At 47.1% G+C, this 26027-nt stretch overlaps 1 protein-coding gene across 1 annotated transcript; it reads right to left on the reverse strand.

Annotated features, from left to right (window-relative positions):
• Positions 1-23089: 23089 nt before the first annotated feature.
• On the reverse strand, positions 23090-25607 carry LOC123127306 (putative receptor-like protein kinase At3g47110). The gene is made up of 2 exons (XM_044546954.1): positions 23714-25607; positions 23090-23599 (listed from the first exon to the last, which is right to left on the reverse strand). The coding sequence occupies exons 1-2, from the start codon at positions 25605-25607 to the stop codon at positions 23226-23228; spliced, it is 2268 nt and encodes a 755-aa protein (XP_044402889.1). The 3' UTR covers positions 23090-23225.
• Between the last annotated feature and the right edge of the window lie 420 nt (positions 25608-26027).

Raw genomic sequence — 26027 nt, forward strand, 5'->3', positions numbered from 1 at the left:
GTAGCAGCACTCTTCATCTTATCTTAAATATTCTCCATTTTTTCGTATATTATCACATCTATATTTACTCTTAACAAAATGTAGAATAAAGGCAATGCTTTTGAAGAAGATTCTATGGTAAACTTCTTGAATTGCCCCCCCCCCCATCAGCATGGACAAGGCCTTATACAGCATGTCTTCACCAATAATGTAAGTTTGTCCATCTCAAGCCTTCAAACTTTGTTGTATATATTTGGTTAGGCATGACTACAACAGCTGTTTATTTTTGGTGTTTGCATCAAATTTATTCTTTAAAGTTTATTATATGTAGTTCATAAACAAAAGTTTGTCCTTTCTCAATTTAAGTTTTCAGTTGTACAACCAAGTTCCTTCTTCATACCATGTAAATTAAACTATACAGAGCAAGTGATCTTCTTTTGCACTGCATGTATGCTTCTGTTTTTCATCTGTAATCCAGTGGTGTGGTGAACCTACCCACTACAGCACAATGTCATATTCTGCAATGTCTTAACTATGAAAAATATCATATCATTCTACTATTATTTAAACCGTCTCTTTATTTGCCAATCTGAAATGGTATAAATTGACAGCACACTAACCATTGATACTTATGAGTTTTTGATCTTTAATCGAGTGGTGTCGTGAAGCTGCCAACTCCTTCACAATGTCATTTCCTGCCATGTCTTGACCTGAACAATACCATATTGTGTTAATGCAAATTTAAACTATGTCACTTTATTTGTCAGTAAGAAATGTGATGAGTTGTCAGCACTGATACTTTTATGTGCAAAACCTGTCATCTGTCTGCTTGTTTATCTTTCAGAGTGAGGAAGATATAAGTGTTGAACAAGCACAGTCTCATCATCTTGCTCAGCTGCTTGCGCTGCAGCTCCCTAGCATGGCTAACCTTTCTTGAACTCTATTGAAGTGTTGTCGGTTTTGTATATTATTTTGTCGGCGTGTTTATTTGCACTGGTGGCGATCTTTGATGCCCGTGTATGTAATCTGTTGTCTGCTTGTGCTTTATTATCATAGTGGCGAACTTTGATGCCCAGTGGATGTAATATGCCGTAATTTCTTTATTGTATAGTATAGGTTTTTTCTTATTCACGATGCTTCAGTTATTTAACTGTTTATATATCCTGTCTTCGCAGTAAACCGGCCAAACCGTAAAATTACGGTACATAATCGGGCCGTCATGCAATCACGATGTAGGTTGGGCCTGAAACGTGCCGATCAGCTCACGGGCCGGCAGCAGCCCGAAATGAACCCCGACCCATGATTGTGCGAATCAAATCACGGGCTTTTAACAGGCCGAAAAATTGTCTCGGTCCTTGTTTGGCCCAATCAGATATCGGCTGCGAGCAGGCCGGATGCAAACCGGGCTGTAGTTAGGCCCAACTATATGACGGGCTTTTAACAGGATGAAATTAATATAGGGCCGAAATGTTAAACGGGCCCTTAACAGGCCAAAACTAATATCAGGCCGAATTACTAAGTGGGCCTTTACCAAGTGGGCCCAAAAGCATAGTGTCCAGTTGACGGGCCGAATCTAATATGGGCCATAATTAGGCCCAAAACCTCTTAAAGGGTCGGACCTGATCTGGGCTGTAATTTGGCCTAGAACGTGGTAGGCTTTTAACGGGCCGGATCTCATATGGGCCACTATTAGGCCCGGGGCGTGGCAGGCCATTAATAGATCGTATCAAATATGGGTCGGCATTTGGCCCAAAACATGGCAGCCAGTTAACGGGCCGGCCTACTAGGGTCCTCAAAATCTTGTGGGCCTACAGCTAGGCCGGCCCATTAATGTCGGCGAAATCTCATGGGCCTTTAGCTGGGCCGGCCCATTATGATCCGCAAGAATTTTGTGGGCCTTTACCTGGACCGGCCCATTATGGCACACATAAATCTTGTGGGCCTTTACCTGGGCCAGCCCATTATGGCCCGCGAAATCTTGTGGGCCTTTAGCTGGGCCAGCCCATTATGGTCCGCAAAATCTCATGGGCCTTTAGCTGGGCCGGCCCATTATTGTCCGCAAAATATTGTGGGCCTTTAGTTGGGCCGACCCATTTAAACTTGTTGGGCCGTGCCATGTGTCGACGTATCATAGGCGCCTTCTGTCCAGTGAGTGGATGACATCTGTACCGACGATGAGCCGACACGTGTTTCCTCTAGCCAATGATGATTTTACACGTGGAAAATCCCCATTGGTCGGGGTTGTTAACGGGTTATCGGATCCAAAACCCGACCCGATAGCTTAACGGTGTTCCGTTACGATGGATGCCACGTGTCGGTCACCCTTGACGAAAGCACTTCTGTGACGCGCGATTTATCGTCATGGAAGTGGACACTTCCGTGATGATAATTTTGGTAATGTCATGGAACACTTCTACGACAGCATAGGTATGACTATCTTGATTCTGTCATAAATTTGTCACGGATGTACATGCATGACAAAAAAAGCGACCTACTGTGACAAACATGTATCATCATGGAAGTGTATTTTTTTGTAGTGTGTTCTTGGACTTGGGCACGTACCCAATCCCTTCCTTGGCCACAACTTCCTTTTGGTTGGTCAAGAGGTCGTTGAGGTTCTTCTCGCCTTGTATGCAAGATGCAAGACCTTTCTCAAGTTGCACCTTTAGCTTAGCGTTCTCCTCAACAAGATGCACATGCTCACAACACGGGTTAGTAGCATTTGCATTATCAATTAACATCATACAAGGAAAAGTGGCATTTTCCTTCGTTAGCTTTACTTGAAGTTGATCATGAGACTCTTTGAGGCTAGCATGAGCACCCTTCAAGACCTTGTGAGCCTTGTCAAGTAGATCAAACTCCTCTTTGAGTCTAGCAAGATCAACCTCAAGTTCGGCCTTCTCGGAGTTTAGCACACGAGAAACAATGAGATCATGATCAAAATCTTTCTTTAACTTAGCATGATCAACGTTGTGTGACTCCTCAAGAGCCAAACGAAGACCACACTCTTCCTCAAGAGCATTGGAAAGATCCGAGATCTCATCGGCATAGTCACGACTATGCCCCTCCATCTTGGAGATAGTATCTTCATGAGACTCGATCTTGTCATTGGCTTCACCGAGTTGTTCCAAGAGAGCAATAAAATGCTTCTTGGATTTACCCTTGAGTTTACCCATAAAGGACTCAAGCTCATTTTCCTCCACATTAGATCCCCCACATTCATCAATGCAATCTGTCAAGGAAGGATTATTAATGATGGTAGTTTTGATGTTGGGAGTTACCTTGTTGGTGGCTTTAGCCATGAGACACTTGGCGGTGATGTTCTCATTGGGTGAGTCGAAGAGAGATACTCATGGAGTTTTTGCAATGGCAACAGATGCCATGGCCACCGACTCACCATCATCATCATCATGGTACTCTTCTTGAACCACCAACGCCTTGTGAGGGATTTTCTTGGTGAAGTTGTTCTTGTTGGGGAAAGACTTGGCTTTGTCCTTTCGAATGAGCTTGCCACCATTGTCTTCCCTCTTCTCATACCGGCACTCCGCAACAAAGTGACTCACATTGCCACAATTGTAGCAAGTCCTTACACATTGCTTGCTCTTCTGCCACTTGAGTTGTTCTTGTTGAAGTTTGGCCTTGAGTTTTTCTTACTCCAAAATTGCCTTGAAGCAAGTGCCATGTGTTCATGATAGGCATACTTTGTATCTTCGGGGTTGCTTTCCTCTTCTTCCTCTTCTTCTTCCTCTTCACCGCAAATCTTGGCCTTTAATGCAAGGTTGGGCTTCTTTGCCCTTTGAGAGCGAAGCACCACATTGTCGGCGGTCTTGTCCAAGATGTTCATAGCCACAAACTCATCCAACACTTCACCTGAGGTCAAAGTGTGGAAGTCCGGCCTTTGACGAATGACGGAGGACATGGCCTTGTGGTAAGGCATCATTGCCTTGAGGAACTTGCGCTTGATCCAATTGCCATCCGTGTCCTTGCTCCCGTGATCTCGGAGTGAGACCGCGAGTTTGGTTACTCTCTGATAAAGCTCATGGGGTTCTTCATCTTCTTTCATAGCAAACTCATCGGCTTCATCTTGCACTACTTCATAGTTGGAGCGTTGAAAGCTCGTGCTTCCTCGGTAGAGACAACACAAAGCCATGCATCTTTGGCCAAGGCGAAGGGCCGAAGATGAGGAAGATCTTCGGGTGGAATTGCATCTTGTATGATGAACAGAGCATTCTCATTGAATTGATTATCCGTGGCTTCTCGAGGAGTGAAGTTGCTTCGATCATGCGGATGAAAACCTTCTTCAATGATTCTCCAAAGATTAGTGTTCACATGATTTAAATGATGCTTAAAGCGATAAACCCAAGAATCAAAGTCCTCATTTTTCACAATCTTAGGGGGAGGACCGGCATGATTCAAATGAGTGGAAGGGATCGGTCCACCATAAACAAGTGGTGGTTCCACATGGGCAAAGATGTCGGTGCCAATTTTACCACTAGAAGAAGGGGCCTTTTCACTACTAGCTTCCCCCTTATCGGAGATAGCATCCGTCACCTTGTCGGTGGGATCACCCACTTTCAACGGTGCGGTGGATAGTTTAAGCCCTTCAATGAATTTAGTAAACATGCTTTCAACCTCGATCATCATTGAGGTTTTCAATGTCTCCGGGGCTACATTGAATTCCTCATGGGAGACCAAGGTTCCCCCATCACCCATAGACGAGATCGGATTTACACCAAAGTGCTCCTCCACACCATCCACGGTGTCAACCATACTCTTCGGACGGCAAAGTCCTTAGTAAAGAGACGAGGCTCTGATACCAATTGAAAGGATCGATATGGTTGACTAGAGGGGGGGTGAATAGGCAACTAACAATTTTTAGCTTTTCTTTAACAATTTAAACTTTGCATCAAAGTAGGTTGTCTAGATATGCAACTAGGTGAGCAACCTATATGATGCAACAAAGATAGGAACACAAGAAAGCAAGAGATATATCACAAATAAGCTTGCACAAGTAAAGGCACGAGTTAACCAAGAGTGGAGCCAGTGGAGACAAGGATGTGTTACCGAAGTTCCTTCCCTTTGAGGGGAAGTATGTCTCCGTTGGAGTGGTGTGGAGGCACAATGCTTCCCAAGAAGCCACTAGGGCCACCGTATTCTCCTCACGCCCTCACACAATGCGAGATGCCGTGATTCCACTATTGGTGCCCTTGGAGGCGGCGATCGAACCTTTACAAAGAAGGTTGGGGCAATCTCCACAACTCAATTGGAGGCTCCCAATGACACCATGAAGCTTCACCACAATGGACTATGGCTCCGCGGTGACCTCAACCGTCTAGGGTGCTCAAACACCCAAGAGTAACAAGATCTGCAAGGGATTAGTGGGGGGAATCAAATTTCTCCTAGTGGAAGTGTAGATCGGGGCCTTCTCAACCACTCCCGAGCAAATCAACAAGTTTGATTGGCTAGGGAGTGAGATCGGGCGAAAATGGAGCTTAGAGCAACAATGGAGCTTAGGGTTGGAAGAGGTAGTCAACTAGAGGAAGAAGACACCCCTTTTATAGCTTAGGACAAAAATCCAGACGTTATCCACCTACCAGCCCGCGACCAGCAGTACTACCGCCCCAGACCAGCGGTACTACCACAGGGCCACATGGTACTTCCGCTTGCTGACAAGCAGTACTACCGCAAGGCCACGCGGTACTACCGTGCGGACCCGCGGTACTACTGCAACAGTCGCAGCAGCTAGGGCAGACCTGTAGCACAAGAGCTGAGGGCGGTACTACCGCGGGCGCGGTACTACCGCTCCCCCTTGCGGTACTACCGCAATGCAGGAAACCCCTAGCCTGGGAAGAGCGCGGATAAAGATACATCCGTGCCTACTTCCGCTGGTAAATGGAAGAAGCAAAAATCCGACACAGTACTACCGCAGAGGAGCGGTACTACCGCCTGGAAGCTGAGCCAAGCTGAGCACGGTACTACCGCGCAACAGATGCGGTACTACCGCAGTGGCGCGGATGTAAAAAATTACATCTGCCCCTACTACCACAAAGGTACTGCGGCTCTAGAGGAGCGGTACTACCGTGGGCACCTGCGGTACTACCGCGCTGAAGTGCGGTACTACCGCGGGTGCCTGCGGTACTACCGCTCAACAGGGAGCAGTACTACCACAAGCCCACCAACAGCAGTCAGGACAAGGGAAAGGAGGATCAACGGAGGATGCTCCAAAGAGCAAGGGAAAGGAGGGGACAAGGAAGAAAACATGTACGTGATGATTCCACCCAAACCTTTCCGACGCGGACCCCCTCTTAATAGTACGGCTTTCCTACGACTCAAATCCACCAAAAAGAAACATAGAAAAAACGCCGTCTTCAACAGTCTTCGAGGGGCACCAAACCGTCTTGTGCCTAGCGATGAAACGTCTGGGAAACTCAAGGCACACGATTAGTCCGCAAAAGCATTGTCATCAATCACCAAAACACCTTAGGGATAAATATGCCCTTACACCAGGGGCTACTCCAGTTAACGTTAAACCCTACAGGTATAATCCTATGCAGAAAACTGAAATAGAAAGGCAGATCACCACTATGTTACAAGAAGGACTTATTCAGCTGACCACTAGTTCCTTTGCCTCTCCAGTGTTGTTGGTAAATAAAAAAGATGGCACTTGGCGTTTTTGTGTGGATTACAGGCATCTCAATGCTATAACAATAAAACACAAATATCTTATGCCTATTGTTGAAGAATTGCTGGATGAACTAGCAGGGGCTAAGTGGTTTACCAAGTTGGACTTAAATCTGGCTATCATCAAATAAGATTGGTGTCTGGTGAAGAGCACAAAACTGCCTTCAAAGCTCATCATGGGCTGTATGAATTCCGAGTGATGCCCTTTGGGTTGACTAATGCTCCGGCCACCTTTCAAGCAGCTATGAATGCCCTCTTTGTTGTTCTGCTGAGGAAGTGTGTGTTAGTTTTTGTTGATGATATTATTGTCTACAGTGACACTCTAGAAGAACATTTGGAACATCTAGCACAAGTGTTTGCGATTCTTAATGAAAACAACCTGCATGTCAAATTTTCCAAGTGTACATTTGCTCAGCAAGAGCTGGAGTACTTGGGCCACATCATCAGTGCGGAAGGCGTGAGGACTGACCCTGCTAAAATTCAGGTTGTTCAAGAGTGGACAACCCCAGTGAATGTCAAACAGGTCAGGGGATTTTTGGGCCTTGCTGGATATTACCGGAAATTCATCCAGCATTACAGTCTCATTACTGCAGGCACCTGTTCTAGCCCTGCCTGATTTCACTAAGGCTTTTACAATTGAAACTGATGTTAGCAACATGGGAATAGGAGCAGTGCTCACGCAAGCAGGCCACCCTATTGCATATCTTAGCAAAGCCTTGGGTCCACAGGCTTAGGCCTTGTCCACTTATGAAAAAGAATGTCTGGCTGTTATTCTGGCAGTGGACAAATGGCAATCTTATTTGCATCATGCTCCTTTCATTATAAGTACTGATCATAAGAGTTCGCACCACTTAACAGAACAAAAAGTGAGCAAATCCATGCAGCAGAAGGCACTTCTCAAGCTTATGGGATTTAACTACACTGTGGTGTACAAGAAGGGTGTAACGCCCCGAGACCGTTGCGCCAGGTGTCTTCCAGTTATTCACTGTTGTTGCCATCTAATTTGCTTGCGTGTTGCATCTTGCCATGTCATCATGTGCATTGCATCATCATGTTTTCAAAACTTGCATTAGTCCGGGTCTCCCAGTTCCGTCCGTTGTCCGTTCTGAGCCCAGACACACTTGCACGCGCCCGCGGCATGTCCGAAATATTATTTATAAGTGGCCGAAAAATGTTCTCGGAATGGGATGAAAGTTGGCGGGTGGTCTTATTATAGTGTAGATAGACCGTCTGTCAAGTTTCATCGCATTCAGAGATCGTCTGATGCCCCAACGTATAACTATAGCGGCACCGCTGCCGGTCTAACGTCAGACATTTTCGGTCTCCAAAAACTGCTGCCGGGCCCTCTCTCTCTCTCTCTTCTCTCCTCTCAGTCTCGCCACAGCCCACCTAGTCCATCCACCTACCCCTCTTCGCGTCCGGAGCCTTCCGATGTGATCGCACGGTCCGAAAACCCCTCTTTGCACAGTGCACCGGCCCCCCTCTTGCGCGCGCCCGAAAACTACTCCGAACCCGAATCGGGCTATCGTGACCGATGAGTCCAGATCATCCCCAATCATCTCTAAAATATATTCGGTATATTTTTTGAACTCCCCTAGTCTGTTTTTCCCGTCCGTCCGATTTAAATTGGTTGTCCCAAAATTCCCCTCATTTTCACTATATATAGACCACCCCTAACCTAATCTAGACACGCCACCTAATTTTTAGGGATCCTCCCGAGCGCCGCCACTCTTCCTGTCTCTTCCTCATCGGGATCCTCCATGATCCAAAATCCCTTCCTCGTTTTTAGATCCACCCAATCCCTCCATCGATCCAACCAGCAGCTCCCCTCGAGCTCCACCTACAGGCCATCCTTCCCTGCTTCGTTCCCGAAGTCGTTGGCACCGAACTCCCCTTGCCTAGCTCGCCTCTGGTGCCAGAGACCTCTGCTCCCGCGCGTCTCCGACCCTCCCGGAGCCTCCTCGCCGGAGTAGCAGCAGCCGGCAACCACCTGGTCGCCACGCCCTACCTTCTCTTCATTTACTCCCCCTGCTTCTCTCCCTCTCAACCTCTCCAATCTCTCGCCTCTCCCTTCTCTAGCAGGGACCCGATGCCAGGGACGCTTGCGTCCCTAATCTTGTTGCGCCATCGCCTGGAGCTTCCCCGCCGGAGGCCTCCACCTCATCTGCGTCGCTGGCGTCCATCCCTGCTTGAACCTCGCTGCCTCTCTGAACCCTATGACCGCTGCATCGTCTCTACTTCGAACACGCCTCTGTTAGCAATCACAAGAGGTCGCCTCCTCTGTTGTCGTCCCCGACCTTCCTCGATCCATCGAGAATCCATTCCCGTCCTCCTCCGCGCTAGATACGGCAAGCACCGACCGGATCATGCGCCCCAGCAAGCCCCGCTGCCGGCCACCAAGTCCCCTGCGCCTCCTCTGCATCGAGCCCGCGGCACCAGCTTCCCCGCGCCACCGCAAGCAGCACCACCACCGGGACCCTTGCGTCGTTGAGCACCACCAGGACCAGCCCCGGTGCCACTCCGGCCTCCCGAGCCACCTCGTGCGGCTCCACCTTGAGGGCCCAGCCCTGCTGGACCCGCCATCGTCATCAACCCAGCAGGAGACAACCAGGAGCCGCCATGGATGGCTGAGCCCCTCGCCGAGTTCCTCCCTCCGCCATGGCCTCGCACTCTGCCGCCCTGCGTCGCCAAGCCAGCGCCCAAGACTTCCAGGAGCCCGCGGCCTTCTCTGCTTCCCCTCCTCGTGCCTCGTCGGCAGCAAGCTCCGCAGTGCCAAGTTCCTCGCATGCGTCCTCCTGTCGAGCAACAGGAGGAACGACAGTAGCTCCAGCCTCGCCTCGGCCCTCCTCGACCTCCTTCGCACCGGATCCGTCCCCCTCGTCCATCCACACGTCGCAGGAGGTCGCCACCATGCCCTGCATCCCGCATCGCCAGCAGCCGTCCCCTGCTTCACGAACGAGACAGCCAGCGCTGCCCCTTTGTTGACTTGGTCCAGCGCCAGCGTGGCCGGTCTCCAAGTACAAGGCTCCAAGGCCCCAGCCGCCCACTTCGTCAGCCCGAACCGCTAAGCCTGCAGCCAGCTCCACCGACTGGGTCTGGCCCATAGTGAGCACCCAGTCCGCCCAGTTTCAGCCCGATAACATTTTTTTTCAAGTTCTGCGAATTTATCTATTTATCCAGGAGTTTGCAGATTTACAGAAAACCCCTCCTTGTTCATGCATATAATAACTTGAGAACCGTGCATCGGATTAAAACAAATTATATATGTAAAATGCTTAGAATCTTGTGTAGATTAATAATTTGCAACTTTCATCTATGTTAAAAATGTTTAAAATGTTGTTTGTTTAAATTTGCTTAAATAACTTATTAAAATGTTTTAATTCATAACTTACTAACCGTAACTCCAAATTTTAACAAACTTTACATGTAAATAGGGTAGAAAAATGCCTAGTTTAACATGGTGGCTTTACATTGCATGTTTAAAAACTCCAAAATATGGTTTAGGGCGGAATAGTATCAAACCTTAAAATTTGCATATGAGGATTTTTACGGACTTGTTGTTTGTTGTTCCGGCCTCATTTAAACTTGCCTAGATAGGTAGTTTTTCATATGCTTCACCTCTTGCCATGTTAATCAAAATTTAATCTTGTTGGGTACATAAACGAGAGAGAACTAAATAAGTCATGTGGTGTTTCGTCAATATGCAACGGAGTTGCATATTGAGCTCCACTTAATAGGATTGCTTGTGCACTTTGCCATGCCATGCTTCATCAATCCGGACATGCATCATACTTGGTTGTGCATCATGCCATGTTTATGTGATGGTTGTTTTACTATGTTGTTTGCTTCTTTCCGATGTTGCTTCTTCGGGTTGGTTCCGATAAATGTCGCGTTTATGAGGATCCGTTTGACTACGTCCGTTTGTCTTCTTCATGGACTCGTTCTTCTTCCTTGCGGGATCTCAGGCAAGATGACCATACCCTCGAAATCACTTCTATCTTTGCTTGCTAGTTGCTTGCTCTATTGCTATGCCACGATACCCACCACTTGCTATATCATGCCTCCCATATTTCCATGTCAAGCCTCTAACCCACCTTTCCTAGCAAACCGTTGTTTGGCTATGTTACCGCTTTTGCTCAGCCCCTCTTATAGCGTTGTTAGTTGCAGGTGAAGATGAAGTTTGTTCCATGTTGGGATATCACGATATCTCTTATTTAATTAATGCATCTCTATACTTGGTAAAGGGTGGAAGGCTCGGCCTTATGCCTAGTGTTTTGTTTCACTCTTGTCGCCCTAGTTTCCGTCATACCGGTGTTATGTTCCTTGATTTTGCGTTCCTTACACGGTTGGGTGTTATGGGGACCCCTTGACAGTTCGCTTTGAATAAAACTCCTCCAGCAAGGCCCAACCTTGGTTTTACCATTTGCCTCACCACCACCTACTTTTCCCTTGGGAGTCACTCTCTCGAGGGTCATCTTTATTTTAAGCCCCCCCCCCCCCGGGCCAGTGCTTGTCTAAGTGTTGGTCTGAACTAGAGTCCTTTGCTGCGCCACCTCGGGGAAACTTGAGGGCTGGTTTTAGTTGTACGGAGTACTCATCCGGTGTTGCCTTGAGAACGAGATATGTGCAGCTCCTATCGGTATGTCGGCGCATCGAGTGGTCTTGCTGGTCTTGTTTTACCATTTGTTGAAATGTCTTGTAACCGGGATTCCGAGACTGATCGGGTCTTCCCACGAGAAGGAATATCCTTCATTGACCGTGAGAGCTTGTGATGGGCTAAGTTGGGACACCCCTGCAGGGTTTTGAACTTTCGAAAGCCATGCCTGCGGTTATGGGCAGATGGGAATTTGTTAATGTCCAGTTGTGGAAAACCTGAAACTTAACTTATTAAAATGCATCAACTGCGTGTGTGGCCATGATGGTCTCTTTCCGGCGGAGTCCGGGAAGTGGACACGGCATTGGAGTTATGCTTGAACGTAAGTAGTTTCAGGATCACTTCTTGATCACTTCTAGTTCACGACCGTGCTTTGCTCCTCTTCTCGCTCTCATTTGTGTAAGTTAGCCACCATATATGCTAGTGCTTGCTGCAGCTCCACCTCACATACCTTTTACCTACCCATAAGCTTAAATAGTCTTGATCGCGAGGGTGTGAGATTGCTGAGTCCCCGTGACTCACAGATTACTTCCAAAACCAGTTTGCAGGTGCCCATGATACCGTGTAGGTGACGCAACCGAGCTCAAGGAGGAGCTCGATGAAGATCATATTCGTTATGTTGTTCTGTTTCCAGTTGATCGGTAGTCGAGTCCAGTTGGGGCGATCGGGGATCTTTTGCATTAGGGGTAGTCTTCTTTTATTTTGGTTCCGTAGTCGGACCTTGATTGTATCTGGTTGATGTAATGCTATATTTATGTATTGTGTGAAGTGGCGATTGTAAGCCAACTCTGTACCTCTTCCTTATTCAGTACATGGGATGTGTAAAGGTTACCCCTCTTGCGACATGCCTACAATGCGATTATGCCTCTAAGTCGTGCTCCGACACGTGGCAGATATAGCCGCATCGTGGGTGTTACAAGTTGGTAATCAGAGCCTTCCCCGACTTAGGAGCCCCCTGCTTGATCAAATCGTTGGCGTTGTTGAGTCTAGAAAAAAAATGTTTTGAGTCTTATAGGATTATATATATCGGAGAGTAGGATTCTTTTTACTCCTCAGTCCCTTCGTCGCTCTGGTGGGGCATCCTGACGTAGAGTTTTGATTCTTCTCTTCTCAAATTTCACTAAAAAAATTGGATCACGCGGGTATCTTGGAATCGTTTAAATGATTTTGTGACGAGAACATTGTTCTTGGTGCCTCCTGACATTTAGGGGTTGTGGCAGTGTCCCGGGGAGTTGAGCTCTGAGGTGTTGTCGTCACAATTTTATCATTGAAGTTCTGGAATACCTGAGTTTCGCCGACATCGAAAATCTCTTTTATGAAGTTGTTGGTGAGATAACCTCGACGCCACCCAGTACTGGGGCGGGAGTTCGGGAGTATTGCCATAACTCGTATAACGGATGGTTTTTGAAGGTTGAGGTAAACGATTTCCGAAGGTTTCTTGGTTATGTGTTGAAGGATGGATACAGCTGGATGTAGGATTTGCTAGTTTTGCGTGAGATATTATGCTTCCCCTGTATCCCCAACTCCTGATTGCATAATCGGAAAGTTTCGGGAGTTTATAAGTGGGAATTCAAGTAGCTCCTAGGATATCTTTCCGACAGATGTATGATATGAAATTGGGGTTTGACGTCTAGTGGTCCGCCTATCCACGGTTGATTTTACAGTGGTCTCGTTGTGTCTTAAAGAGTCCTTGGCTATGCTGACTCGGGGACACTTCGTATGTCATGTCACTGCCTTGTACATGACTGTGCTGTACGATCGAGCCCGTGTGGGCCCCACCATGAAAACTTCGTACGAAATCTCTATCATATGTTTGTTCCGGCTTATTCTGGAAGCCAATCCTTTGTTTTGTTTTGAGTTGTGGTATTCGAGTTGCTTCAATGTAAAATGTGATTTCATACCTTTCCTAAGAGGTGTTCTTATACTCCTATGTGATTACCAATCTTTCATGATAATCGAGATTGTCATGTCAATCCTTTTCAACCAGCGTGTTTCTCTTCAAGTGGATCCGATCATTTTCAACATCCGCAAGATCTATTCTAAGTTCTCGCAACGGTGTTTGTTTCATCCTTCCCAAGTTGCCTTTTGTTTTACCCACCCTCCCACCCTTTTTTCTTTAAGGACTTAGATTTCTTAATCAAGTATCCATCTTATTGATGTGAAGTCTCTCCATTCTTTTTCGTCAATGTTCTTATCTGGTGATTCTCATGAATATGTTCTACAAGTTCATCATTCTTCGTTCGTATTCTTCTCCGGGGGACTCAATTCAAGTTTTTGGTGTTGATCATATTCCTTTCATTGTTTCAAATGCTTTCCCATGCCGTTGCACCTATTTATCATTCACCTCTCACTATTCATTTGTTCTGGGGTGCTCAAGATATCTCAAGAGATTCGTCTTTTCATTCAAGATCCGTTCAACGTATTTCAAGGTTGTTATCTCATTCAAGCCTTTTTAATTCAACCGGTGCAATCTCCTTTTCAAGTAATTGTTCAACGGTGTATCTTTTCAGTGGGCCCTAACCCATAGGTTTTTACCAGGATCTTACCTGACTCTTGTAATTTTCCCGGTGTTACACTCAAATTCTTTTCCAAGTTTGACGTAAGAATGAGTTATCATCAGTCAAATGCTTTCTCCAAGATCTTTCAAATTCTTTTCATCATTGGCTCAACCTTTCTATTCTTCATTATTCCGGAGTGCCTCAACAATTCATGGTGTTGTTTCTCATCGTCATTCGCAACACTTGAAGACCAAAGAAGAGCTTTTCCTCCAAATCTTATCTGTTCTCCCAAAGATTCGTGATTCTAGCTTGATGCCATCCTCTCATAATTGTTTTTGATTGTGAGAATTCTTTTCACCTATCCGGAGCAATTCAAGATTCTTTTCAATTTGATTCTCCAAAGGCCATCTTTTCAAATATTAATCATTCTCAGCTTTCACCTTTTGTTCTCCAAATCTTACCGGTGCATCGCTCAAGTATCCGTTAATTAGTTCAAGATCTCTTCATTATCTTGTTTCTAAATTCTCTCAAGTATCTTCATTCATTTTCCCATTATTCCCGGTGAATTGTGCTTTTGCTACTTTTCTTGTTCAACTCTTATGGTGGTTCGCTCAAGAATTCTCTTCCGTTGCTATACTATTTATTCATTCGTTGTTCCCTAATCCTACCGGTGGTTCGTTGAAGAATTTCTCAAGTGGGCACTATAACTATCTTAATCCTTTCTACGAGAATAAGTAGTATGCCAAATCCGTTGCTTGTCATCAATTAAATTGGTGAAGGATACGCATAACATAATTCTTATTCTTGTTTCATCCAAGTGATAAATTCCTTCCTTCGGAGTTTTTTCATGATGAATAAATTCTTGATTTTCTTTTGTTCATCTTTTATTTATCGGAGTTCCAAGCTATAATTATCACGGAGATCCATCTAAATCATTACAAGGTTTCACCTTGTGTTTTCAACTTCTCTTTCTTTTCGTTATCCTTTTGTTTACCGGAGTTCTTCATGGAGGCGCTACATGATGGTTCATAAAGGATTTAATTCCTTCTCGAAGTGTTCATCAAGATTCTTTTCGGAGGAGCTCAAGAATTCTTTAGCTTGCGTTCCGAAGTACAATTCGTTCTATCTTATCTTTTGAGATGGTGTTATGTCATTCTTGGTTCATGATTCACAAGTTATCAAGAATGAGGTATTTTAAATCCATCAATTTCTTCTTTGGATTTATCTTGGGTTATATTTCACCTAAAGCCTTCCCTAAGGATTGTTGCTATCTATGGTGCTCATAAATGATCCAAGTTCTTCTTTCATCCTCCCGGTGAAATAAGTTTCTCGTCTCCTTGTTCATATTAATCCAATCTGTTGTTTCCGCTAGTGGAAAAATTTCACCTCGTGATTTCAAGATGTTTTCCATAAGGCCATAACAACCTTATTATTTCGTGGTTGTTAGTCCAACAACTCCGTTCTAGCATCTCGTGTAAGCGTGTTTTTTAAGATCTTGTTTTCTCCATTCAGTAAATCCATTTCTTTCATTTCTTCTGGAGGCATGGTGATGTTGCTCTCTTCCTCCTATCATCTTGTTTTGCCAAGATCATGTTCTTTCCTTTTGCTTATCCACTCAACCGGAGTGTCGTGTTTTCATTCGAGCTCTCTCATCTTATCAAGTTTTACCTCCATTCTCAACCGGAGTGCCGTCTGAAATCTTTCTTACCCCTTGTGCCATTCTTTCAATAGTTTCGGAGGCAGTATGTTGTTGGTTTCATTAAGTATCTTCTCATCTTGTCAAGCTCATCTTCAATTCCTTACATTTACAGTCGGTGTGCTGTCCAAATTATATCATTCTTAATCCTTCTCTATCTTGTTTTAACCGGAGTGGTTTCAATATATATCTTGCCCTTCAACCTCAAGGTGTTTCCCAATGTTCTTTGTTCCTCTTTTCTAAAGGAGTGTTTTCGACTTTGTTCACCTTCGCTGTATTCTTTCTCGAATTTGTTCAACCTCGCAAGGTTCTTTGGTTTCACTCATTTGTCAAAGAAGCAACTTAGTTTTTACCTCTTCCTCTTCCTCTTTCGTTTTCTCTCCGGTGCCATCTTAGATCTCGGGACGAGATCCTCTCGTAGTGGTGGAGTGTTGTACTGCCCCGAGACCGTTGCGCCAGGTGTCTTCCAGTTATTCGCTATTGTTGCCATGTCATTTGCTTGCGCGTTGCATCTTGTCATGTCATCATGTGCATTGCATCATCATGTTTTCAAAACTTGCATTAGTCCGGGTCTCCCAGTTCCGTCCGTTGTCCGTTCTGAGCCCAGACACACTTGCACGCGCCCGCGGCATGTCCAAAATATTATTTATAAGTGGCCGAAAAATGTTCCCGGAATGAGATGAAAGTTGGCGGGTGGTCTTATTATAGTGTAGATAGACCATCTGTCAAGTTTCATCGCATTCGGAGATCGTCTGATGCCCCAATGTATAACTATAGCGGCACCGCTGCCGGTCTAACGTCGGACGTTTTCGGTCTCTGAAAACTGCTGCCGTGCCCTCTCTCTCTCTCTTCTCTCCTCTCAGCCTCGCCACAGCCCACCTAGTCCATCCACCTACCCCTCTTCGCGTCCGGGGCCGTCCGATGCGATCGCACGGTCCGAAAACCCCTCTTTGCACAGTGCACCGGCCCCCCTCTTGCGCGCGCCCGAAAACTGCTCCGAACCCGAACCGGGCTATCGTGACCGATGAGTCCGGATCATCCCCAATCATCTCTAAAATATCTTCGGTTTATTTTTTGAACTCCCCTAGTCTATTTTTCCCGTCCGTCCGATTTAAATTGGATGTCCCAAAATTTCCCTCATTTTCACTATATATAGACCACCCCTAACCTAATCTAGACACACCACCTAATTTTTAGGGATCCTCTCGAGCGCCGCCACTCTTCCTGTCTCTTCCTCATCGGGATCCTCCCCGATCCAAAATCCCTTCCTCGTTTTCGGATCCACCCAATCCCTCCATCGATCCAACCAGCAGCTCCCCTCGAGATCAACCTACAGCCACCTATAGCCCATCCTTCCCTGCTTCGTTCCCGAAGTCGTTGGCACCGAGCTCCCCTTGCCTCGCTCGCCTCTGGTGCCGGAGACCTCTACTCCCGCGCGTCTCCGAGCCTCCTCGTCGGAGTAGCAGCAGCCGGTAACCACCAGGTCGCCACGCCCTACCTTCTCTTCATTTACTCCCCCTGCTTCTCTCCCTCTCAACCTCTCTAATCTCTCGCCTCTCCCTTCTCTAGCAGGGACCCGACGCCAGGGACGCTCGCGTCCCTAATCTTGTTGCGCCACCACCTAGAGCTTCCCCGCCGGAGGCCTCCACCTCGTCTGTGTCACCGGCGTCCATCCGTGCCTGAACCTCGCTACCTCTCTAAACCCTGCAACCGCTGCATCGTCTCTACTTCGAACACGCCTCTGTTAGCAATCACAAGAGGTCGCCTCCTCTGTTCCCGTCCCCGACCTGCCTCGGTCCACCGGGAATCCATTCCCGTCCTCCTCCATGCTGGATACGGCAAGCACCGGCAGGATCGTGCGCCGCGCAAGCCCCGCTGCCGGCCACCAAGTCCCCTGCGCTGCATCGAGCCCGCAGCACCAGCTTCCCCGCGCCACCGCAAGCAGCAGCACCACTGGGACCCTTGCGTCGTTGAGCACCACCAGGACCAGCCCCGGTGCCACTCCGGCCTCCCGAGCCACCTCGTGCGGCTCCACCTCGAGGCCCCAACCCTGCTGGACCTGCCGTCGTCATCAACCCAGCAGGAGACAACCAGGAGCCGCCATGGATGGCTGAGCCCCTCGCCGAGTTCCTCCCGCCACCATGGCCTCACACTCTGCCGCCCTGCGTCGCCAAGCTAGCGCCCAAGACCTCCAGGAGCCCGCGGCCTTCTCTGCTTCCCCTCCCCGTGCCTCGCCGGTAGCAAGCTCCGCAGTGCCAAGTTCCTCGCCTGCGTCCTCCCGTCGAGCGCCGGGACGAACGACAGTAGCTCCAGCCTCGCCTCGTCCCTCCTTGACCTCCTTCACACCGGATCTGTCCCCCTCGTCCATCCACTCGTCGCAGGAGGTCGCCACCATGCCCTGCATCCCGCATAGCCAGCCGTTGTCCCCTGCTTCACGAACGAGACAACCAGCGCTGCCCCTACGTTGACTTGGTCCAGAACCAACGTGGCCGGTCTCGAAGTCCCAGGCTCCAAGGCCCGAGCCGCCCACTTCGTCAGCCCGAACCGCTAAGCTTGCAACCAGCTCCACCGACTGGGCCTGGCCCATAGTGAGCACCCAGTCCGCCCAGTTTCAGCCCGATAACGTTTTTTTAAGTTCTGCGAATTTATCTATTTATCCAGGAGTTTGCAGATTTACAGAAAACCCCTCCTTGTTCATCCATATAATAACTTCAGAACCGTGCATCGGATTAAAACAAATTATATATGTAAAATGCTTAGAATCTTGTGTAGATTAATAATTTGCAACTTTCATCTATGTTAAAAATGTTTAAAATGATGTTTGTTTAAATTTGCTTAAATAACTTATTAAAATGTTTTAATTCATAACTTAATAACCGTAACCCCAAATTTTAATAAACTTTATATGTAAATGGGGTAGAAAAATGCCTAGTTTAACATGGTGGATTTACTTTGCATGTTTAAAAACTCTATAATATGGTTTAGGACGGAACAGTACCAAACCTTAAAATTTGCATATGAGGATTTTTTCGGACTTGTTGTTTGTTGTTCCGGCCTCATTTAAACTTGCCTAGATAGGTAGTTTTTCATATGCTTCACTTCTTGCCATGTTGATCAATATTTAATCTTGTTGGGTACATAAACGAGAGAGAACTAAATAAATCACGTGGTGTTTCGTCAATATGCAACGGAGTTGCATATTGAGCTCCACTTAATTTGTAGGATTACTTGTGCACTTTGCCATGCCATGCTTCATTAATCCGGACATGCATCATACTTGGTTGCGCATCATGCCATGTTTATGTGATGGTTGTTTTACTATGTTGTTTGCTTCTTTTCGGTGTTGCTTCTTCGGGTTGGTTCCGATAAACGTCGCGTTTGTGAGGATCCATTCGACTACGTCCGTTTGTCTTCTTCATGGACTCGTTCTTCTTCCTTGCGGGATCTCAGGCAAGATGACCATACCCTCGAAATCACTTCTATCTTTGTTTGCTAGTTGCTCACTCTATTGCTATGCCGCGATACCCACCACTTGCTATATCATGCCTCCCATATTGCCATGTCAAGCCTCTAACCCACCTTTCCTAGCAAACCGTTGTTTGGCTATGTTACCGCTTTTGCTCAGCCCCTCTTATAGCATCGTTAGTTGTAGGTGAAGATGAAGTTTGTTCTATGTTGGAACATGGATATGTTGGGATATCACGATATCTCTTATTTAATTAATGCATCTATATACTTGGTAAAGGGTGGAAGGCTCGGCCTTATGCCTGGTGTTTTGTTTCACTCTTGCCGCCCTAGTTTCCGTCATACCGGTGTTATGTTCCTTGATTTTGCGTTCCTTACACGGTTGGGTGTTATGGGGACCCCTTGACAGTTCGCTTTGAATAAAACTCCTCCTGCAAGGCCCAATCTTGGTTTTACCATTTGCCTCACCACCACCTACTTTTCCCTTGGGGGTTGCTCTCTCGAGGGTCATCTTTATTTTAAGCCCCCCCCCCTCGGGCCAGTGCTTGTCTAAGTGTTGGTCCGAACTAGAGTCCTTTGCGGCGCCACCTCGGGGAAACTTGAGGGTTGGTTTTAGTTGTACGGAGTGCTCATCAGGTGTTGCCCTGAGAACGAGATATGTGCAGCTCCTATCGGGATGTCGGCGCATCGGGCGGTCTTGCTGGTCTTGTTTTACCATTGTCGAAATGTCTTGTAACCGGGATTCCGAGACTGATCGGGTCTTCCCGCAAGAAGGAATATCCTCCGTTGACCGTGAGAGCTTGTGATGGGGTAAGTTGGGACACCCCTGCAGGGTTTTGAACTTTCGAAAGCCGTGCCCACGGTTATGGGCAGATGGGAATTTGTTAATGTCCGGTTGTAGAAAACCTGAAACTTAACTTATTAAAATGCATCAACCGCGTGTGTAGCCATGATGGTCTCTCTCCGACGGAGTCCGGGAAGTGGACACAGCGTTGGAGTTATGCTTGAGCGTAAGTCGTTTCAGGATCACTTCTTGATCACTTCTAGTTCACGACCGTCCTTTGCTCCTCTTTTCGCTCTCATTTGCGTAAGTTAGCCACCATATATGCTAGTGCTTGCTGCAACTCCACCTCACATACCTTTTACCTACCCATAAGCTTAAATAGTCTTGATCGCAAGGGTGTGAGATTGCTGAGTCCCCGTGACTCACATATTACTTCCAAAACCAGTTTGCAGGTGCCGATGATACCGTGCAGGTGACGCAACCGAGCTCAAGGAGGAGCTCAATGAAGATCGTGTTCGTTATGTTGTTTCGTTTCCCGTTGATCGGTAGTGGAGCCTAGTTGGGGCAATCGGGGATCTTTTGCATTAGGGGTAGTCTTCTTTTATTTTGGTTCCGTAGTCGGACCTTGATTGTATCTGGTTGATGTAATGTTATATTTATGTATTGTGTGAAGTGGTGATTGTAAGCCAACTCTGTACCTTTTCCTTATTCAGTACATGGGATGTGTAAAGGTTACCCCTCTTGTGACATGCCTACAATGCGGTTATGCCTTTAAGTCGTGCTCCGACACGTGGGAGATATAGCCGCATCGTGGGTGTTACAAAGGGAAAGGAAAATACTGCAGCAGATTCCTTGTCCAGAGTGCCTGAGTCTGCTACACTTCATTCCATGACTTTTGGTACCCCTCAATGGTTGGACACTGTAGCCGAAGGATATTTGCAAGATCAGCAGGCCAAGGAGTTACTGTCTGAGTTGAGCCTCAAAGGATCTAATGACAAGGGGTTTACATTGGTGCATGGTATCATCAGACATCATGATAGAGTATGGTTGGGCAATAACAAGGAGGCCCATCAGGCTATTATGCTCTCTTTACATGCCAGTGGAGTGGGTGGGCATTCAGGTTTTCAGGCCACATATCACAGAATTAAGGCTTTGTTTTCCTGGCCTGCCATGAAGCAACATATTCAGGACTATGTCAAAAGATGCACCATTTGTCAGCAAGCCAAGTCTGAATATATCAAGAAACCTGGGTTGCTTAGTCCCTTACCGGTGCCTAAGGAAGCCTGGAACATGGTGAGTATGGATTTCATCTCTGGACTTCCCAAAAGCAAGTCTTATGACACTATTTTGGTGGAAATTGACAAATTCAGCAAGTATGGTCACTTTATTCCTCTAGCCCATCCCTTCACGGCCCTAACAGTTGCTCAATTGTATCTAGACAATGTGTATAAACTCCATGGGTTACCTCAGGTACTGATCACTGATCGAGACCCTCTCTTCACCAGCACAGTTTGGCAAGAGTTGTGTAGGTTGTCAGACACTAAAATGAATATGAGCACTGCCAATCATCCTGAGACTGACGGCCAAACCGAGAAGCTCAATCAGTGTTTGAAAATGTTCCTGCGGTGTATGGTTCAGTCGGCACCTAAGAAGTGGGCACACTGGCTCCCTCAGGCAGAGTATTGGTATAACACCAACTATCATTCGGCGTTGGGTGCTACTCCCTTTCAGGTACTGTATGGCTATCTTCCGCGTCATCTGGGTATTTCCAATCTGCAGAGTTCTACTTCTAGTGATCTCTCGAGCTGGTTAGCGGAGCGTAGCGCTATGACAGCGTTGATTCGGGATCACTTGCTGCGAGCGCAGTCCAGGATGAAGATGCAGGAGGATAAGCATCGCTCAGACAGAGTGTTTCACCCCGGTGATTGGGTTTTCCTGAAACTTCAGCCTTACATGCAGCAATCGGTATCGCGGCGCTCCAATCATAAGCTTGGATTCAAGTTCTTTGGACCGTATCAGGTGCTTGCTAGAGTGGGCGCAGTGTCCTACCTCCTGCGCTCCCACCATCAAGTAAGATTCATCCCGTCGTGCATGTGTCATTGCTTAAACCAGCTGATCCACCAGTTGCAGGTACCGACACTGGCGACAGTCTGCAGTATGCGGCGGTGGCGACTCAAGCATCCAGACCGGTGCAGGTACTCCAGTCAAGGCTCGTCCGATTTGGTGGGGGAACACGGCGCCAGTACAAAATTGCTTGGAGTGGTCTTCCATTAACCATGGCTACCTGGGAGTGGTCGAGTGCTCTGCCGGAGCTGGCATCAGCGTGAGGGCACGCTGTTTTCAAGAGGAGGGGCATGCTACATTCCCTGTGTATGGGCTGAGTGTAAGTGGGCCGGGTATGCTGTAGGCCGACTGTAGGCGACTGTAGGCGTGTGTGCCGTGTGGTGGCTACAGTACAAGTAGTCGTGAGGCAGTCGTGTGTGAGGAGAAAAGAATGTATTGAGCAAACCTTATCTTCTTCCTCCTGTAATCGAACCTCCTTCTTGGGTTCTTCCTTCCTGTCCACGTCTCCTTCTCTGAATTCGACGATTCCACACCCCGGCCATGGCTAGGGAGTTCTACCCGAGGGTAGCATCTACCGCTACGGGCTGCGCACGGCTGAGCTGACGGAGGTGTGCGAGTTGGGAGCTCTGAGATACCAGCGTCGTAGAGCTGGCACCTTCGAGCCTCATGGCCAGGATATCTTCTTCTTCAACGTAATACCTTACGTGGAAAGTATGGTTAGACTTAGGTCCTGTTTGGATGTCCACCTGCTTCCTGAAATTTCGGAATCTGTGGAGCACCCACTTGCCCGCTCCGCGAATTTTAACTGGAGCTCCGCCCGCTCCGGGAAGTGGCCTCGTGGAGCGGAGCGTCTCCGAACAGGCTCTTACTGCTTAGTCAGCCTAGCTTCATTAGAGGCATTTACTTTCAGCTTGCGATAAGCCTCATGTGTTTTTTCATGCGTATTCCTCATATGTAAAACGGTATTTGTACTGGTTGGGATAAAATCTGCAACAATATTCTAATAAAAGCTAAAAAAAAGTGGGTCCATCCGCATCCACCAGATCCACCTCATCCTGAGACAGTGAGATTGACACCGCACCCAAGTGCGCGCTGCTTAATTGTAAGTTAAGTTTCTTCAGTTCCTTATCTGAAATTTCTTTACTTTCCTGTCAACACTAAAAAATCAAGAGAATTGTTGTTGACTCCTTAAAATGCCTCTGATGGAGGCTCTTCAGCTTTCAGCGTCTTAGTACAGAGTTAAAACGACTAGCTTTTTCGAGTTAGAATAAAAGGAAACATATTTTCTCATTTTCTATCGAATCAGATTCTAAAACCATTGCTTAAAGCAGAAAACATGCATGATCCTCACAAGCATGCTTCAGTATGCCTTGGCTATATTTTGCCAATTCACCAAGGAGATCACTAATGCGCGTAAAACTTATCTCTGATTATCTGCAACTCTCTCAATGCATCTCCAATTTGAATGCGTTCAGTTGGCGTCTCCTTGGAGCATGAAATTCCAACCTGCAGAATCGAGACGATGCAACTAATTCTCATGTCTTCACTGCTCTGATACCCCCCTTCTGTCCCTTTGCCATTACTTTCTGCTTTTAATAGGTCTTGGTCGATGACAGTAGCCGCTTGGTCTGGCAGTGCCATTTGTACGTGCTTATGAAGGCTAAGCACTTCTCCGAATTCAGAACTTGTGGGTCTTTTACCGGTGAACATCTCGAGCAGCAGTATACCGTAGCTGTACACATCACCATGGATTGAAGCTTCATTGCCAAGTCCATATTCTGAAATTAACAAACGTGGCAAATTTGATACTAAGTGCTTCCTTGGATGGAGGGTAAAATGTGAAAAATCAAATGCAACAATACTACAATAGTTGAGAGTAGAACTATGCTCACCTGGAGCCACATAACCAATTGTTCCTCTTATTGCGGTTCGACTACTAGTTGGTGTCTCTGACTTGTCATTATGTTCGTCATGTAGGAACCTTGCAAGCCCAAAATCACCGACATGGGCAACCATGTTGTTGTCGAGGAGAATATTGCTTGGCTTGAGGTCACAGTGAACAATTGGAAACGGCTTCTGATGATGCAAATAGTCAAGCGCAGAAGCCACGTGCATGGCAATCTGGAGTCTCTGAATGAGATCTAGCATCTTGGGTTCGTTATCTTCCTCGAGATGCTTGTGTAGCCACTGGTCTAGATTTCCATTTGGCAGAAACTCAAACACAAGAGCCTTGAAGTCGCCACCTCGAGTGTCAATACTTGAGCACACTGTTATAACCTTCACAAGGTTCCGATGGCGGATACATCTCCAAGCCTCACATTCCGCATCGAAACTTCGGGATGCGCCAGCATGTTGCAGGTTGAGTACCTTCACTGCCACCATCACTTGTTGGCCAGAGATTTCCATTCTTCCCTTGTACACTGCACCAAAGCTGCCCACCCCAATGAGGTTTTCGGATGTGAAACCATCTGTTGCCTTGACCAATTCAGCATAAGAAACTCTTATGTATTTGTCATTGAGGAGAGTTATCTGTGGCTTTGCTCTTATAAGCTTGCTTCTTTTACATAACACGAACATTGCGGATAGTATGACCAACAGAATTCCGGCGCCTGCTGCGATAATCATGAGAAGCTTTGAAGATATTCTCCTTTTAGTGGGACTGGAGCACATTTTCAACTTGAGTTGAGGGATCCCACCACACAGAGCACTGTTTCCCATGACCGAGGTTGCAGCTGCATTGAGGAATATTCCGTCTTTCGGAACTTCACCTTCAAAATCATTGGAAGAGAGATTTAAACTAGCAAGGCCTTTCATGGTGCCGAGGAACTCAGGAATGCTCCCAGATAAATTATTCCGAGAAAGATCAAGCACTACGAGGCCCCGTAACTGTCCTAGTGACAGCGGAATCGTCGCGTCGAGATGGTTCCCAGATAAATTGAGGTACTGTAAGCTTCGACACTCCCCAATATTGGTAGGAATCTTTCCTGAAATCATATTGTCAGAGAGATCAAGTTCACCTAGATTCCTGAGATTTCCCACTTCTGAAGGCAAAGTCCCAGTCAGTGAATTATGTGCAAGATACATGGAACTCGACAAGCTTGAGATGAGGAAGAGTTCCTTAGGTGTTGGGCCGGAAAGATTGTTGTAAGAAAGATCCAGCTCCTCTAAAGGACAGTTGCTGAGAGCAGAAGGGATGGCTCCACTGAGCGCATTAGTATTAAGCAGAAGGGTTGTAAGCTTTGTAAGATTTCCAAGAGCCACTGGGATAGATCCTGACAAGTTGTTATTTGACAGAGATAACCGATTCAACTTCTTAAGCTTGCCGAGAGATGCTGGGATGGTGCCCTGGAGAAGATTATTTTCCATGTCAAGTTCATCCAAGTTGATGAAGTTCCCTATTGCTTCAGTTATCGTCCCTGCTATGCTGTTGGATGCAATGCCAAGAAACTCCATCTGTGTCGACAAATTGCCGATTGATTTCGGTAGCACACCTTGGAGCTTGTTTTCACTAACATCCACTAATATCATATTGCTGCAGTTGGTCAGACTAGTAAGGAAGCCCCATTCAGCATCGTTGGTTGCTTCAAGCTGATTCCCCGCAAAGTTCACCACAGAGAGCATCTCCTGGCGAGCCCCCAGGCACCGAGGGATCGTTCCCGACAGGAAGTTGTTTACTGTCTGAACCATCTGTAGCATGGAAGCATTGCACAAGGACGGCGGGATCACGCCATGAAACTGGTTATCAGACACAAGAAAGGACTGGAGACTCGTCATCGTGTCGCCCATGTCGAGCGGAAAGCCCCCGGTGAGGTTGTTGTGCTAGACGTTGAACATCTCAAGAGAGGAGAGGTTGAACAATGAGAGTGGCAGAGGGCCTTGTAGCTCATTGTTGTCCAGGTAAAGCTCAGCGAGGGCATGGAGGTTCCCAATGGCGTCCGGTATCTTGCCGACAAGCTTGTTCTCCGCGAACGAAACGGCTTCAAGCAACCCAAGGTTCCCTATAGACTCCGGGATGCGCCCCACAAAGCCATTGCTCTGGAGGTTTAAGGATGCCAGCGACGAGAGGTTGCCTAGCCAAGAAGGTATGGTTCCGCCGAGGTGGTTGTCTTCCAAATGGAGCGTGCTGAGGGATGACAGGCCCTGTAATGAGGAGGGTATGCTCCCTGACAGCCGGTTCGAGAAGGCGGTGAGGGCGGTTAGCGCCGA

This window comes from Triticum aestivum, chromosome 6A, assembly GCF_018294505.1.
Source record: "Triticum aestivum cultivar Chinese Spring chromosome 6A, IWGSC CS RefSeq v2.1, whole genome shotgun sequence".
Lineage (NCBI taxonomy): Eukaryota > Viridiplantae > Streptophyta > Magnoliopsida > Poales > Poaceae > Triticum > Triticum aestivum.

Excerpts from the sequence above, each read along its gene's own strand:
- LOC123127306 (XM_044546954.1), bottom strand. The coding sequence starts at position 25,607 with ATGGGCGACACGATGACGAGTCTCCAGTCCTTTCTTGTGTCTGATAAC. Across the intron at positions 23,600-23,713 it reads AATTGGTTATGTGGCTCCAG|AATATGGACTTGGCAATGAA; the intron begins GTGAGCATAGTT and ends TGTTAATTTCAG.